Source organism: Podarcis tiliguerta (genome assembly GCF_965153285.1).
Source record: "Podarcis tiliguerta genome assembly, chromosome: 3".
Taxonomy (NCBI): Eukaryota; Metazoa; Chordata; class Lepidosauria; order Squamata; family Lacertidae; genus Podarcis; species Podarcis tiliguerta.
In genome coordinates, this window is record NC_139536.1 from 31,510,554 (window position 1) to 31,527,740 (window position 17,187).

A 17,187-nucleotide genomic window follows, 5' to 3' on the forward strand; every position below is an offset into this window, starting at 1 on the left:
ATGTTAAGGATAATCTGGCAGTTTTACAATAGGAGCATAAACTTTGTAATATGATCATAAACCTACTGATGGTTGAGAAACATTTTACTTTTCTTGCCCTACTATTCTTTCTTATAGAACATGATGGAAAGCATCTTAAATTTATAAAAATCTATGCTAGTTTAAATTTCCCTTTCTAATGAGGGGATCTCAGCTCAAGACACCCCAGGACTCTTCTATTAATGTAACTTTCATTCCAAGGACAGTCTTCAATGATTACTGCACACCTTCCTAGCCTCCTTTTTTTCCTTCTTAAATGAATTTGACCTTACTGTATCCAAAGTATGAAATCAGCAGTCTGAGGACTTCTGCTTACTGTGATATATTTGTAGGGCAAGAGTGAAGGATGATGGCTCTGTATGACCGTATATGTGTGTATGGACATACTGACAGACCCAGGAACTATTGAGTTGGTGGGTATCTGACTAGGGAAGGGGGAATCGTTTGTGAGGAATCTTTCTAATTCTAGATATTTTGATACTTGCATTGAACTGCACTGAACCAATTTTATTTATTTAATTGTATTGAATTATGGAATAATGACAAAATGCACATCTTTTGAAAAAGCAAACTTGGTGAACTTGTGCTGCTGTCACCAACGATAATCTAGAAACCTACTCCTGGTCATGAATGATATGGGAAGTATGGAGAATGTAACAGCAAGGTCCTCGTGAAATGCAAGTTCTAATTCTGGAAATAATCGAATCATTCTAGCCCCTTCTTCATCTTCCACCACCTGCACCTTGCGGTGGAGGGGAATGGGGGAAACCTAAATTCGAACAGCACAACATTCTTTATAACTGGGAATGGACAGGGTCACTTAGTATTTTCAGAAAACTACAATGAAGGAAAAAAGTTTATTTGAAGTAAAGCATAACTTAGAATGTTCTTGAAGAACATGGGCTAACTGTGCAGCAGGTCCTCAGTGAGCTACCTCTGGAAGGAGACAAAATGTAATGCAACAGCACCAATGACTCATTTTCACAGTGGGATATTTGTTCTCCTTCCATCTGCAGTCTACTGTTAAGTGCAGCTGCGAACCTAGACACTTATCTTTCCCTAGTAAAAATAGAAAAATTATATGTTTCCTTGTTAGCCTAATTAAAGTAAGCTGCCATTGTTCATAGTTTTGTTTAAGTATATAAATTATTTCCCTGGGAGAAACACAAACTTGTGTATTGTGTGTAACAGAACAAATGGAAAGGTAGCAAAGATGGGGTGGTGCTCCCTCAAAAGAATCAGGTAAAGTGACCTCTGTGGCTTGAAGCGCCTTTCAATAGCTGTGGTGACTTTACCCAGCTGGAGTTAGCTTGGCTACAGTTAGCTATTGCCAGGGATTGGCTGGACACTGAGGGGTGGTGGCTGGGTACTGATGAGTGGGCACCAGGAGAAGCGAGATCAGAGACTGACTTTGAAGAAGGTGTCTGTGATCTGGGGGAGCCTGTAACAGCCAGGAGACGAGAATTCTATTATTAATAAAGGGGTTGTTTTAAATCTCAGTATGTGGAGACTTCTCCTTCACAGTAAGCAGTTTGTCTGAAGCGGGTAGAAGCCTAGCATTACCATGATGAAAAATCCACTGACTATTCATCTACAGCCCTCTTAAATGGATTTACTACCAAGAGCCTCTTAATATAAGCAGACAATGTACCCCAATTCTTGAAATCAGCACAAATTAATTTCCATTTTATGATTGCAGCATGCATATGAAGGAAATATCCCGCTAGTCAGTGCCCTTGTTTGCACGTAACTCTGAGCCAGACCATAGCTTAGCACAAATGAGTAAAAGGTGCAGGACAAACCTTGGTTGCAGCTCAGCATTTGCCAGGAGAGAGCTAAACCACAAGCATGCTAAGCCAAATCACAGCTTAGCTTAGAGAAACGCAGCAATAAAATACCTAAGGAGGTGAAAAGCAGCCGTGATCTCCTTTCCACATACTTGTTTGTTCATGCTATGCCATGGTTTGGCTTAGCGTGATGTGTTAACAGGGCCAATATCTCCATTAGCTAACTCTTCAGCAGCTACAAACTTCTGAAAACTCAAGTTGTGTGGTAGATTTCATCAGTGTGCTTGGGCAAATTAGTTAAGCTACTGTGAACATAGAACTATTGTTGTGTAATAATGTGCAAATATATGCACATTGCTGTTACTATAGTTGAAATCAATTAAACAAGCACTTATAATGAAGGCAAGTAGGATCTTTGATTTGGAGTGAGGTGGGAGTGGAGTTATGCTACAATAAAAAGGTCATTATTTTTTTAAAAGGATTTTAAATACAAGGAAGTGCTAGTTCTAATGTTGCAGACTGGGAACATGTATACCGTTCAGAAACAAACGGTAAGCAACAGAAAATGAAAACCTTTCTTACACTCATGTAAAATAGAGGTTTTGAAGCTCTGTTTTGTATCTAGACCTTATCTATCATTTTTACCCAAAAGGTCTACTTTATATAGCTTCCAATCCTCTAAGCCCTGTTGAATCAGAGTGCCTTTGAAATGTACTGAAGATAAAAATCCAATCTAGGTTTGTATCCTACTAAGTCAAGAGTTGATCCAGAGAAATCAAATCAATGCACCTAAGTTAGTCAGGATTAACTGATTTCCACAGGTCTTCTCTAAGTATGACCTAGTTGGATAAAACCCTAAATCTGTAAATAGGACAGAAAAGTGCACTGCTGAACTCTCAAGTCCATTTTAAAAGACAAATTCTTTTTTGCTCCTTGTTAACTCAGATAGTTGTCAAATACTTCAATGGTGAAAATCACAAGCACAATGATGACATCACAAGCACTAGAGCACAGTACTACTCACACAATAACTAGATGTATACTTGTGAAACATTTTTTATCAGAATATGAGTATTCACTGCACCCTCTTTACATCACCATTCTCTATGGACTCCCATATTCGGTGGTAAGAATATTTTTTCTACCACATGGTTGTATTTAATGTTTTTTTCAAAAGGAGCTGGGATTACAACATTCCTAGTCGTTAATTTATTGATCCACTACAAAAATCCTTGCAATAAAATAATGCAGTCAATTTGAAAAACACCCATTAGCTGGTATAAAATCAGTTAGGTTAATAATTTTGTCAATGTCCAATATTAAAAAGTAAAATAAAAATGGATGGTGTTAAGAATCATAATGCTTAGTTGCCATCTGAAATTCAAAACGTTTGCAGAAATCACAGATATGAATGGAAAGAAACTGAGCAGAGGGAAGAAAACAGCCACAAAGCAAAGGAAGGTAATACACTTACACTCACCCAAAACAAAAACCAAATTGCAGCAATATATTTTAAAGGTCAACTTCTGACCAAACAATATCAATAACAAAGTAGAAAATATTAGGGCAGAGTGAGTGTGAGGCATCTCAGCTCCTTCTAATAGCAAAACAAAGCAACAGACACATACACAAATTCATGCCATTAAAAAAGAACTATATTGATAAGTACTCAGGATTTAAACATATCAGGAGCACTAAAACCTTCTGTAGATTTTCATGCTCTTGATGGCACGGCTTGTTAAAGTGACTGCATTACTATTCAAATTTGCCAAATCAATCTGATTTCTACTGAATAATTTGCTGGTTTGACTTACGTCATCCATAAAATCAATCAATGAGGATGATGAAGAAGAAAAGGAATCCTATTTTAACGTATAGAGCAGTAAAGAAACAGAAACAGATAGATGAAAACTTCTGTTTTGTGAAAATAACCAGCACCGCCATACTGTTGAGAAATCAAGTGAAGAAAGATTCCAAATGATTTACATATTATTATTTTTTAGTATACCTTTTGAACAGCTTTTGTTAACTGACTATTATTCTACCAATATTACATAGTAGTTTAATTATATTAAAGACAGTGCAAGGGAACACAGGATTGTTGGAACAATATAGACTCTTTAGGTTTGCTGTACCTTTAGGAGAATTATGCAGATGTGGAATGTGCCATTAATTGTCACAATTTCTTAGTGGCAGGATTTTACTATCCAAACAAACAAAATGTCTGTGGCCATAAAGATGGGCTACATCTGTGTGACTGGGCAAGTGACAGCAACAGCTTCCTTTTCCAGCTCCCATTTTTCTTCCATTTGCCTTGCTTCCCCACCCTCTCAATCAATTGGGACCTTCACTCCAGTCCACAATCTCATCTGTGTTCAGATCCCAGGTCCCTGCCTTTCCTCAGTCCCCTTTGCTTCAGCTATAGTACATTGCTGTGGTCATGTTAGTAAAGTATCCGCCCAATAGTGATAAAGCACAATGTGTAAACCATACAACAAATCTTGGTTACAGCTCATGGCTTGCATGGAGAGAGCTAAACCATAAGCTCATGTTGGGACAACATGCTAAACCAAACTATGGCTGATCTATTTGTGCTTAGCATGGTTTGGCTGAATATAACATGTGATCTTGGCCAATGTGTCTCTTTCGTCCCCAAATTGAGTTCTATTTCTCAGTCGTGCTTACAAGCCCTGTTTCATGCCCAATAAGCATGGGATGCCTTTGCCTGGCGGCACTGTAGCCCATAGATTGCAGCAAAATACTGGGCAAGGTTTTGCCCAGTATCTTCTCTGTGTGATGGGCTCATGGGAAAAAGCTGCCCCATGAGCCCTAGCTGCAGAAGGGAGGGGAAAGCCTAAGGCTGCTTTCCCTGGAGCTCAAAGTCATTTTGCTTTGAGAGCTTTCTGTCCATCCACTCTCAGGTTAGTGCCTTAACTGAGCAACTTTGGGCTAGAAAGTAATTTCTCTCTCTCGACGCGATTGGCACTTGGTTGGGGTTTTTTCGCCTTTCCCTCAGTGAAATTATGGCTTTCCTTTGTTAGGTGGAAGAATGTTGTTTGTATGAGGGTGGAAATGGCATTGGTCAGGATCAACATTGTATAGGGGGGCCCCCACAAGGGGCCCGAGGGGAGCATTGACCATGGCAAATCCAAGTGTGGGTTTGGTATCTGCCTGGTTGGAATCTGCACTTTGGTCCGCCAGTGAGACCTTGCTTGCTTGGCTTGCACCACAGCAAGATTCAACACTGGCTGATTCCTGTCGTACAGGTTGGAGCGATCCTAACCCAGCGGATCCATTCCATCAACATGCGGCTTGTGGAATGATGAACTGATCCTGGGACCCAATGCCATGCCAACCCTTGCCCCGCCTGCAGGTGTCAATAAAGATTTGGCCTGATTTTATCCCATCTCTATTGTACGGTCTGGTTATTTTGCTGCTCTCATGGGTCAGATAATGCACCTGCCTGGACAAATAATAGTTGTGGTAGTTGTTATAGTTGTGTTAGTCCTGAGCTTTCTAAACATTTTAAGCACGGTGTCCTTAAATGTAAAGTGTGTAGATTGCTGAGTGATAAGAATACAAAGAAGCCTAAGAAGAGGTGTCACACTTACTGGTGTCACAAAAGCACTATCATCCTCAAACAGGACAAAGCAATGCTATTCTTGCATGCAGTTCCTAAACTGAAGGGGCAGTTGGGTGAAATTTTGCAGGTTGCTTAGGCACAATCTATTATCTTGCATTTTGTCTTGGTTTTCTAATCTCATCTGTGCTAAGAAAACAGTTCAGAAAACAAAGGGAGACAAGAGGTCGCAGTATTTTATGAAACTATTCTGTTCTGTATTTTCCATTCATAATAGAATGAGACAGAAATATTGTTAAAAGTAAGATTTGAACCTAAGTGTTTTACATAATAGGGCCCTTACTTTATTTGAACAAGGAAGACAATGGAACCCACAATACTTTTCATTTCTATTTTAAGATACGTCCCCTGCTTTCTATGAAATCAGCAACCTAATTATTTTGAAAAATCAGAGACGTGAAAATAAATGCCTAAAATAAATTATCTGAGAAAATAACAGAATCTGGAGGGTTTCTGCCTTACTACGTGTCTGAAGTAAATTTCTGATTTGAACATATGGGAGTTGCAATTAAAAAGTCCCTATAGCAATGCATGGAAATAATGCAATAAAAAACAACACAGTATCAAAACCTAAGTATAAGACAAATAATACACATTCCTTAGAGATCCAAGGCTGCGATGCTATATACATTTACACAGGAGCATGCATCATTGAACTCAAGGAGACTTGTTTCTGAATAGACATGATAGGCTTGCACTATGAATTTCCCCCAACACATAAGTGTAGTTATTATTTCAAAGCAGTAGTGACCACAAACTGAATATGCATATGACATCAAAATATATAATACGTCAGCTGTTTACTTACTTCAAATTGATCCAGAGCAGAGGTAGGCGCATTCAAAAATGCCAAGAAAGAATTCTGTGAGTCTTGGTGCTTTACACCTAGAAAACAGCAGCAAGTCTTTAACCTATAGAAAATGGCCAACTGGGTCATTGTCTATGGGTTGTCCTTCTTGAGTTATCTCTGTTGTTACTCCAAAATGCACCAGCTTGCTCCACAGCTCAGGAAAAGAAAAAGGAAGCAGAGCTGTAACACTCCAAAGTACAACATCATGTCATTTGCAACAATATCTCAAAATAATTAAGTTTGCATATTAATTTCTTAGCATCTTTTTCTAATCCTCATACTTATAACCATTGTACTTAAAATACTTAGACCTACATCCTCTAGATACAATGAAGATTTCCAGTACTGGTGCAAGTGCACAACTGGTAAACCTCATTGCATCTGAGAACTATTCTCTGGCCTTATATATCAAGAGCTGCTGTACCATGACTTAAAAACTCTGGCCCCTGCAGCAGCTAAAAAACCACTAGTACCGTGGCAGCTGAAACAGTTTTTTTTAGGATCAGATTGTATAACTAAGGACTCAGCTAGACTGGTAAAGAAAAAGTGTTTTATATGCGTTGTCTATGTGATATAACACTGTGACACCAGATGGCATTCTGGAGGGACTGTCTTTCCCTAACGGGATTTCCCTGTATGAGTTTACAATGTGTTTAACTGAATCACTTTTTTTGATGTGTCTAGATCCAACCTAAGGCAGAGTAAGGTTAAGTTTACAGATTCACGGAGCTATATTGGTTTGGTCCCCTTATCTCTCCTTTCACAAATACAGTTCTTACCACACTCTACCATTAAAGGGATCCACTTCTATCTACTCCTCCAACAAATATAACTTCCTGGGCTTTTTCTTGGGTGGTTTTAAATTTAAACTGAGTGAAACATTTGTCCAGTGCAACTAGAGTTCCATGGACAGTTTTTCAGAGGAGATTCCCCATTATGAAGTTATCCAAACAGTACCGTATTCTACCCTACTACTGATTTGTCACAAGGAATTCACTGTGTCCTTTTGAAACAGTAGCTAATAAGAAGCACCCGTGGGCTTAAATCAGATGTATGCACAATAACTCAGCTAAGTAAACACATATTTTGATCATGAAAACTCACCATCATCAATGGGGCAAAATGGAGCAGCAATTAAAATGAATAGGATGATAGTACATGAAGGAATCAACCTTTTCTATCTTAATGTTCACCCTGATTGTGGTATTGTTTAAGTTGTAACCAGTGGGTTGTGGTTTTTTTTATTTTTGAAGAATAATAGGTGCCAGTACACAACCACCACCATCCTGCTTGCTCCCCCCGCTCTCTCGCTCCCCCTCCCCCTTGCTGCTTCCTCCTATGTCGCTGTTGCTTCCTGCACTTTGGTGCAACCCTTACAATCGCCAAACCACTTTCCGGGAAAGTGCCTGACAATCGTAAACGTCGCCCCAAAGCGCCTCTGCTCTGGTGCGACTTTTATGATCGCCAGGCTCCTTCCTGGAAGGCACTCTGGCGATCATAAGGGTCGCGCCAAAGCACCTCCGGGAGCCTGTGCCTGCAGCCGTGGGAAACAGCAGCAATGGAGAAGCAAGCGGCAAAGGTGTGTGGGGAGAGAGAAGCAAGTGAGTCGGGGGGCGGGCAAGGGGTGGCGGCAAGATGGTGGCTGGGGGGAAGAGGTGGCGGTACACTGTGCCCACAGAAAAAAGCACTGGTTGTAACCCAGAATGGCACTGGTAAATGATGAAGAGCAAAGTAAACAAACAAACAAACAAACAAACAAACAAACAGAATGATTGTAGGAGCAATCGATAAGACATTTATTTTTGAAAAAATAATTTATAATTTATTTTCCCACTCTATAAGACTACTCTAGGTGGCTTGTGGCTTAAATCAAAATAATTGGCACATTTTAAATGATTTCTTCACCATACGATACATAAAATATCTGAGTTGTAACTACTCATTATGCCAGCAACTTTCTATTAAATAGTGGTCAACTGCTGTATAGTACAAAAACAAAAGGATTTGGAAGAAAGACTTTATGAACCAAGACAACTGTCCTTCTGTATTTTTATACCAGCTGTGGGTACATCTTATCATGTAAGAGCTATGATGGTATCTTAGAAGCCAGAGTCCATATTCTGTCAGCACACTCTAAGACGCCATTCTTATTTGATAAGATATACCCAACTGCTGTGGAGTGGATTTTGCCTTCCTTTATTTGGACACCAATTCTCGTACCCTTTTCTGATCGGAGTTCTTCTGTCTCTTTTTTCAGTCTCTCTATTTCTGACAATAGGTCAGAGTTCTTCTTGTCAGATTCCTGTAGTTTGCTTTATACAAATAAAAAGAGAGAGAGATAGAGAGAGATCCAATTAGTAAGGGCCATGTTATTTAATCATTACTTTGAACATTTTTTTTCAGCACTGTTCAGTCAAGATTAATGTCAGCCACGGCACACTGTCAGAAGTATAACACAAAACATGGAAGTGAGTGTTACTGTAGCAAGGAACCTTGAAAAAGGAATTAGTGATTGTCTCTGAATATCCTTTGAGTTGGCTCTAGTCTCTGTTTATGAAAAACAGTATGAGCAGAAGGCATGGGAATAAATGATCTCTATTTTAAAATACAGCACTGATTATTTTGGGTGGCCATTTCCTAGCAACTGTGATGTTTACTGGTGGAGATGCATGTTCCAATATACAACTCCAGTAACTAATTCTGGAAATTCTAGTCTAATACTGGCTTGTTAAGCCTTTGGCTACCTTTCAAAAATGCATTAATTGAAGCTCGAGTTGGCCATCACCCCTTTATGAAAAATAGCTATTTGGGTCTTGCTATTCGGGTATTACTATTAAAACAGCTATTATGTTAGCAGTCACAGAATACGTTTCATGCCAGTTTCATTGCTGAATTCTGTTATGGGGAAAATTGAACAGAATTCATGCTGCTACTTAGCTGGACTCTTGCTGCTACTTTTAGTTTTCAAAAGCAACTAAAAAGTCTTGCCTGCAACAAGAATTTTATATAAATTACATGACCTGGAGCAGTCAATTTACTAGAAATTATCTGTCTTCAATCATCTCCCTCGATCACTGAATTTCTTAAGTCAACAAAATGGATTGTGATGGAAAAAAGATTGTTCTTCAGAATCCATAAGCCAATTGTGGTAAACTAGCAGAGGAATGCAGTTTATTGCTTTTTTAAGGTTGTAAAATGCAACATAAATTTTATTTTCCACAAAGATCTTTGAAGCACCTTTAAAAAAGCACAGATTTTCCAGTAATGATTCAATTAACGACAAATTATAGAAGGATAACTTTTGCTTTTAAGTCAGGCTGCCATGAATAACTGTAGGATTATAATTTGACAGGCAATATATTTTAGGACTTATCAGTATGTCTTTTGTAGAAAAGTCTTTGCAAGCTAGAACATTAGAACCACCAATTCTTACCATTCTGTTGCAATATTGCAAGCTTTAACTTTATTTAACTCCTCTTGAATGGCTTGTTTGGCTCGTATTTCTGCATCAAGGGCTGACTGTAGCTCTAACCTTGCAGACATATCCAGTTTTGCAAAACGCCGCATCTTCCAGGGCATGTCCTGAAAAGAAAAGCCGTTTCCTTTTATTTAAGGCATTTGCTACATTTCAATCTTATGGTCTTCCAAAAGAGTCCTGGCAGTGCCCCAAATACATTATCTTTTTTTGATCCAAGTAATAAAAAAAGGAATTTTACTATCTTATTCTTTTACAGGCAATAGTAGTTTTATGATATATTCCATTTATGCTACAGAATACATTAGAAACAATTAAAATACTTATTCATGGGGGGTGGGGATGGGGATGAATCTATCACAGAGAAAGAGAAAGTTTCCATGCCATCTCTGACCTCCTTTAAAAAAGCTTTAATAAATACCACCTTTACTGTTTAAACTGGGATGTCATGGAATGGGGACTATTGTCCACAACAGTGATTTTAGTCAGTTTGATTATTTAAATGTAATGTTGAAATAACTGTTTTTATATACACTACCTTGTGAACAGATTAAAATCATTATAGAATTAAATGGATGATCATCACAGAATCACAGAGTTGGAAGAGGACCCCAGAAGGAGGTATTAATCACCTTCCTGGCCCAGCCAGCTGTCCTGTCCCTGCCAGTTTTCATCAGCCAAGAGGGGCAAGAGTCCAGAGGGCAAATGGTTGCCCTGACCGACTGAAGCACCTTGTCAGAATCCTCAGGCCTTACTAACTGAAACTCGTCCAGCTAACAGGACTAGACAATTCTCTGGAACACCTTTCAAGATTCATCTGCTGTAACTGGTAGCTAATATAACTCACACTAAGCATTTATTTGATGGCACAGGAAATCTTAAAAAAAATAATACATTTAATAATTGCTTACTGTTGCTCTTGCCCCCAAACTGGAGTTCCTCAGGGCCTCTAGTTCTTCAGTCATTTTGGAGGCTAAGGCCTGGAGATAGCCTCGGGCATCCTTTTCATCACTTACCCTAGTCAAGCAGTGAAATAAGATGTAAGAACTTTGGCAAAAACAAAGGCTACGTTTTTGCTCTATTGTGAAATTTAAGTTAGAGAGATAATGAGGATGTTGAAAAACAGCCAGAACGAGAATTTCATAAAATCAATCATAGTTATAGAACAATAAAGCCCAATTAGTTAAGCTGCAAGCAGAAACAACCCACGTGATGCCCCTCAAGTTTTCTTGGGTGCTGTGAAACTGAATCCTTAACATTTCTAAAAAATAGGCATCAAAGGACATAATGTTCCATGGTCTTGTACTGCTCCCATTCATTTCAGTGGTGCACAGGTGTAAACGGGCAGATGGTGACCATTGCATATAATGTAATACTCCCATTTTCTATCTTCATTTCATTTATTGTGTTTATATCCCATCTTTCCTCCAAAGAGCTTGAGGTGGGTACATGGTTCTCCTCTCCCTATTTTATTCTCACAACAACCTTCCCAGGTAGGTTAGGCTGGGAGTGAGTCACCCAGAGGGCTTCATGGCTGAATACCAATTCAAACCCTGGTCTCCCAGGTTGCAGACTAACACTCTAATCATTACACCACTCTGGCTCTCCAAAAGCTGACAATGAGTAGTTGTTTTAAAGTAAATGAATAAATGAATTCCTTTTTTTATTATAATTATAATGGGGGGACGGACAGCTGAAGAATACATATATATTTTTCAGGAAATCATGATCCTTACAGTTTTTCTAAGCATTCAGGTTGTGAATGCTGAATAAATGTGTGAATCATGGCAGCAATCAGCATGGAATTGGCATAGCTGTAATGAAGGCCAGATGTTTAGGATCATAGCCCAAATCACAAACATGCTCCTTTGAACACAGGTAATTGTAGCAACTCACACATTTATGCATTTTTCACACATGAGGGTGCACATGCCTTTTCCTACATGGAGATGCTGTCTGTGTAGGAAAGGCCACGTGTGAAACAGTTCCTGGGAGGTGTTTATTTACGACCACCATTCAATCTGCTTCCATATTTCAACTGGACAGACCGTTTTATTGGGCAACGAAAGGCCCAAATCTCTCCTGCACACAGAAATCATAAAATGTTCCTTTTAACCAGCTCAAAAGGAAACTGGTATTGAGATCTGTGCAAAAGCTGTATGCATCTTTAGCAACCAGTAGGTGGCAATAAGTTCCAATATGCCATTTGTGCAGTTCATTTGCATTGTGTAGAGCTAGGCTGCATTCCTGCAGGAATGGCAGTGCCAGGCTCAGTGTGCTCGGAAAATCTTCCTAATTTTCTCCATGCTTGTTGTTTGGTGCCAGGTCAGTTCATAGACAGACCACCCTCATCCTTGATCTGAACATGAATGGAACCGATCCAAGGAGTATTGCTGAGACCTCGGTGGGTGGGTACAGTTGAACTAATTGATGTGGCACAGCATCACCTCAGACTGAGGGTGCAGGGAGTTGCTGTGGTTCAAAATGATTCCATTAACCCCACTTGGGAACCCTTCCACCTTGGGGTTGGGACTGCCATCTGTTGCCAGGTCAGACTGGGGATACCATTGTTGTAACCAGCGCTTTCTTTCAGTGGGAACTCAGTTCCAGCACCTCTCAGGTGGGCGCCATTGCCATTATAAGAGAGCAAAGGAGGTGATCATAGTGAGTTCCTGTACCCCTTTTCCTAGAAAAATAGCACTGGTTGTAACTGCTGCCCACAAACTTCTCTGACGAAAGTAGTTTTGGGAGAGACTGAACATTCACACTGAGGCTGTCTACTGCTTTTGCATGGGATTTCACAATCTCCATGGCAACCATAGGGCTGTCTCAATTTCCCCTGCCCTGGTTTTAATGTTTGCATGCATGTGTTTTCTTTTCTTGTAAGTTGCTTTGAATTGCATGTGGCAAAAAAACAACAACAAACCCAACACCAATATATTTCATAATAATAATTAGCAGGATTGGTTGGAGAATTAATCTCATATCCTGAGTATTGACAGGTCCAAACAGACCATACTTTAGGCTTTTGTAATATTCAAGGTACAGTGGATTCTGTGTACTGATTTTCACCTTTCTGCTAGGGAGGTACCTGAACACACATAACCACTTAATTTCCAGTCAGTGAGAGAAAATATATAAACATATTTGCTTTACTGTGTTCCCCTCACCCGGCTTGCATGAGAGACTTTTGTTTATGATGAAGAAGTACTATAAATCATCCAGCTTTGATTCTTTATTCTTTGCTTCTGTAAAACCAGAACTTCAAGGGTGAAAAATGAACCCTGATCCTTGAGTTTGAATTATGTACATTTATGAAGTGAACTACATTTCTTGGACCACATCCAGTGTTTCAGAGCCCAACGTGCATTGACTAACCATACTCAAAAGCCAGAGCTATGCCTAAATATGGACAGTAAAGTTATACTGGATGTGAAAGCACTGTCTAGCTAACAAGGCTTCCCTAAAAAGACTATGTTTATCCATTTTTACTTAATACAAAATTAAATTATACAGCTGCTATGAAAGCAGATAAAAAGGACACAAACATTTAAAAAATGATACTGCCACAAGACACTAACATTAATCAGTGTAAATGATCTGTGGAAATGTTTAGGTACAGATTGTTTTCAGAGTTACATATTACAAATGGTCCAAAAATGGAAAAACAAATCACTGCAAAAAATTGTTTCCCCCACTAACAGTTCAAACTCATGCCTGCATCTTTATTTCAGAGCACTGTAAAAGACGGGGGATTGAGCTTTGTCAGTATGATAGAAGGGAATATTAGAAACTATTACTTGAAGTCTACTTTTCATTCTGTAGCAATTTTCAAAGGGGCAGCCTCTTAATATATATGAATAAGTGAACTGCAGCCCTAGAAAGCTTACAGATTTGGTAGTCTTTAAGATGCCACAAGATTCATTTTTTATATTTTGTGTTTTGAATTTAATTTATAGGATACCAATAAAGAAGGATAATATGCCAATTCTGTGACTAAAAACTAAAAAAACCCCCAAAAACCTTCCACTACCACCTTTTATTCTATCATATATGAAGCTACTTAAAATTCTACTAGTTGTTACTTGTATTTGAAAATAGAACAACTATACCCACTGGTGGTTTACACTCCTGAAAAGAGTTGAGTTTTCTGAAGCTTGAAAACAGAACACCAGGGGACTGAAGAATTAAATTCTGTTTGTCCAAAACAGATCATGCCTTGTTGCATGAGGCACAGTGGCAGACGGGATTAGAAGAAGGTCCTTACCACTGGATGATCTCTGTGATCTGGGCTTCCCAGTGCGCTACAGATTCTTTTTTGTCAGCAAGATCTCTCATCTCTTCTTCCAGTTGCCGGTTGCTCATACTTAGTCTCTCATACATGGCTGTAAGCTGAATAGATTTTAAAGACAAGAGGTATGATCTTGGCCTGCTGGCCTAAAATGGCTTTTCTTGTGTTTCTTGTGAACTTTTAGAATCCATAAGTGTACACCACTATTTAAATAGAGAGAGTAGCAATGGCACAGGTTCTGCCTACGCAGCCTGAGGAGGTATGCTTCTGAATATTAGTGGCTAGAAACCACAGGGAAGTGCTCTTGTGCAATTGGGTTATGCTTAAAGGCTTCCCATAGGCATCTGGTTTGCTACTGTGAGAACAGGATGCTGCACTAGATGGGACACTGGCCTGATCCAGCAGGGCCTTTTTGTGTTCTTATGCTCTGCTGGTTGTGTCCTCATGACATATGTTGCCAGAAGCACCTATGTAAAACCAACTACCCCAACCCATAGTATCTATTGTGCAAATGGATCTCCACAATGGTCAACAAATCACATGCATGGGTGAGTCTCATTGTTGCCTGCGGAATGCAAAAAGTCAAAGCATTCTAGAATTCACAATGGAAAAATCATGCCTGATTTGTGGCACTCACTTGCCAGGTTCTCCTTAAGCACACATTCCTTTTCTATTTCTATTTCTATTTTTATTATTACCCTGCCCTTCTGCCACTCTGGGTAGCTTCCAGCACATATAAAAACACAATAAAATGTCACACATTAAAAACTTCCCAATATAAGGCTGCCTTTAGATGTCTTCTAAAAGTTGTGTAGTTCTTTATCTCCTTGACATCTGATGGGAAGGCAGTACACTGATTAGAAGGCCCTCTAATTTCAGTGAAATTCAGTACCATCTAGTTCAATTATGCATTCCTGGGTTTTGTATGAATTCTATATTTTGATGTTTCCATAGTGCATGGGCTGGGCGGCTTGTAGCCCTACCAATATTGTTGGACTCCAGCCAGCATGGCCAATAGTAGGGAAGATAGGAGTTGAAATCAAACATGTAGAGGGCTATGGGTTTGCTACTTCTGCCATATTGCATTCCTATTTTCTGAGGTGGAAGCCCTCTTGAGGCACTACTCACATGAAAGGGACAAACAAGGTGGAAGGAGATGAAGGGGCTACATGTTAGCCACATTCCTGAAGTTGCATGACTTTTCTCACCCCTGATGGGGTAAAACTTCTGAAGTAGGGAGTCTGCTCTCTGTTCCCCATGCAAGAGAAGCCACACAAGTTTGGACAGCTAAATATACTTCCTTTTACCTAACTGCCCCTTCATAAGAACAATGCCTGAAGCAGACTATAGTGATCATTTTCTTCCAGCTAAGGCTGTCCAAGGCTTTTTCATGTCAATATAAGGGTTATTCCAAAGTCCTGGTGTAATCTAAGTCCAAAACAGTTTCACATTTTTCTCTTTGTTTCCTTGTTACACATTTGACCATCACCCATATGATAAATTTTATTTTATTCTGATCCCTTATTTAACTGTCTTTCATTAGTATTTTTGAACCACCTAATGAAGTGGTCTGTTGTCCATAAATAATTATGGCATAAGTTTGGATCTGTAATTAACTTTGCATCTTACCAGATGGAAATTACCTTTTGGCTCCTAAAGTAATGCCAATGTATCTTAATCTATATTATTCAGTAATTTTGTGGGATCTAATCAGAAATGAATAGAGAGATCATCAAATCTAAACTCCCATCATGGGAACATAATTAATTATACTTGAATCAGTATTGGAAGTTATTCACATTTTCCCAGTTCTATGCTCCTTTATGAATTTTTCAACTTTGCTGAATTTTTTAATTTCACTCACAAAACACTTACCTTATCAAGCTCAGCAGAAAGCTTTTTGTTCTCCTCTGTCAAGAGAATCTTCTCCCGTTCATATTTCTGTTTGAACTCTGTTTCAAATTCTTCTCTTTCACTTTGGCTAAGGGATAATACAAAATGCAATAAATCATTAGCATATATGGAAAATAGTACAAATATATGCTTCAACAGAAACCTTGCAGAACATTAAGGACTGACATATACAGTAACTAAGAAAATATTATACAGTAATCTGCACATCCACTGAAACTGGAATAACATGATTATCTGTTTTGCCTCAGGACAACAAGACAATGTGTTCTGTGTTAGGAGTACGAATTAACCTCTCTTTAATGTGGGACACCAGAGTCCCAGTTAGCAGGCATTTGTCATTCTATTGTAAAAAATACTAAACATTGACCTCTTATTCACTGTCCAAATACAACATATTGGATGAAACCAGTGAAAGCAATGGAACAAGTTAAAGTTGCATTAATTTTTGAAGGAAATTAGGCAGGGCTGGAGTTCTCTGGATGACACCCAATCTTGCTTTAATGCTGTGAGAAGGTTTCCACGAATCTCAAACAGTCATAGTTAAGAGTAAACATTATGATTCAATATCCTTATTCATTTTTACAACCCTTTGCAATTCTGAAGCCAGTGAAAGAAAGAGTTGCCATATATGGTGCCTGGAACTGCAAAACTCCCATGCATGAAGATTCTCATTAGGTTAATCGAATGGTCCTAATTATGACAAAATCTAATACGTGAAAACATCCATGTGTCAATTTACCAGATACAAAATAAGCCAATCACTTTCTAACCATCACCACAAGCAACAAATGTACAGTTACCAGATTGGAGAATCCCACAAATGAAAACAAGACACATACATCCTTCTCTATAGTCCTGTCCAGGCCAAATGCATTGCTAGAGAAGAGAAATGGGAGAGCAAAGAGCAGATACTTCTATGACGAACGGGGAAGCAGTCCCCAAACTGGCACAAAGATGAGCATGAGCCACTGGCTTTAATTCCAAAATCTGTAAGTGGGAAGTTTATGGAAGGGAATTTGCCCTCCTCCCAGTACTTCCCAGGAAGGCTCTCCATGACGTGTGCTGGGCCTCCAGCGCACAGAAGAATGAGACTTTTCAGGGGTCACAGGGGTCTAAAGTGGGAGGAGCCATAGGACTTAGAATGCTGAAAGGTGCTAACACCAAGTAAGGCCTTTGGTTCTATACTGTCCA

The 17,187-nt window shown here is 39.1% G+C and overlaps 1 protein-coding gene across 6 annotated transcripts in view; it reads right to left on the bottom strand.

The window, feature by feature from the left end:
* The window catches only part of CDC42BPA (CDC42 binding protein kinase alpha), a 153,627-nt gene that overhangs the window by 39,915 nt on the left and 96,525 nt on the right, over nt 1-17,187 (bottom strand). For all 6 annotated transcript variants that reach the window (XM_083434380.1, XM_083434379.1, XM_083434378.1 and 3 more), the window contains exons 16-21: nt 15,958-16,063; nt 14,059-14,183; nt 10,703-10,808; nt 9,750-9,898; nt 8,537-8,628; nt 6,275-6,351 (exon numbers count right to left, since the gene is read on the bottom strand). In XM_083434380.1, coding sequence (XP_083290506.1) covers nt 6,275-6,351; nt 8,537-8,628; nt 9,750-9,898; nt 10,703-10,808; nt 14,059-14,183; nt 15,958-16,063 — 655 coding nt within the window. The remainder of the gene's footprint in view (nt 1-6,274; nt 6,352-8,536; nt 8,629-9,749; nt 9,899-10,702; nt 10,809-14,058; nt 14,184-15,957; nt 16,064-17,187) is intronic.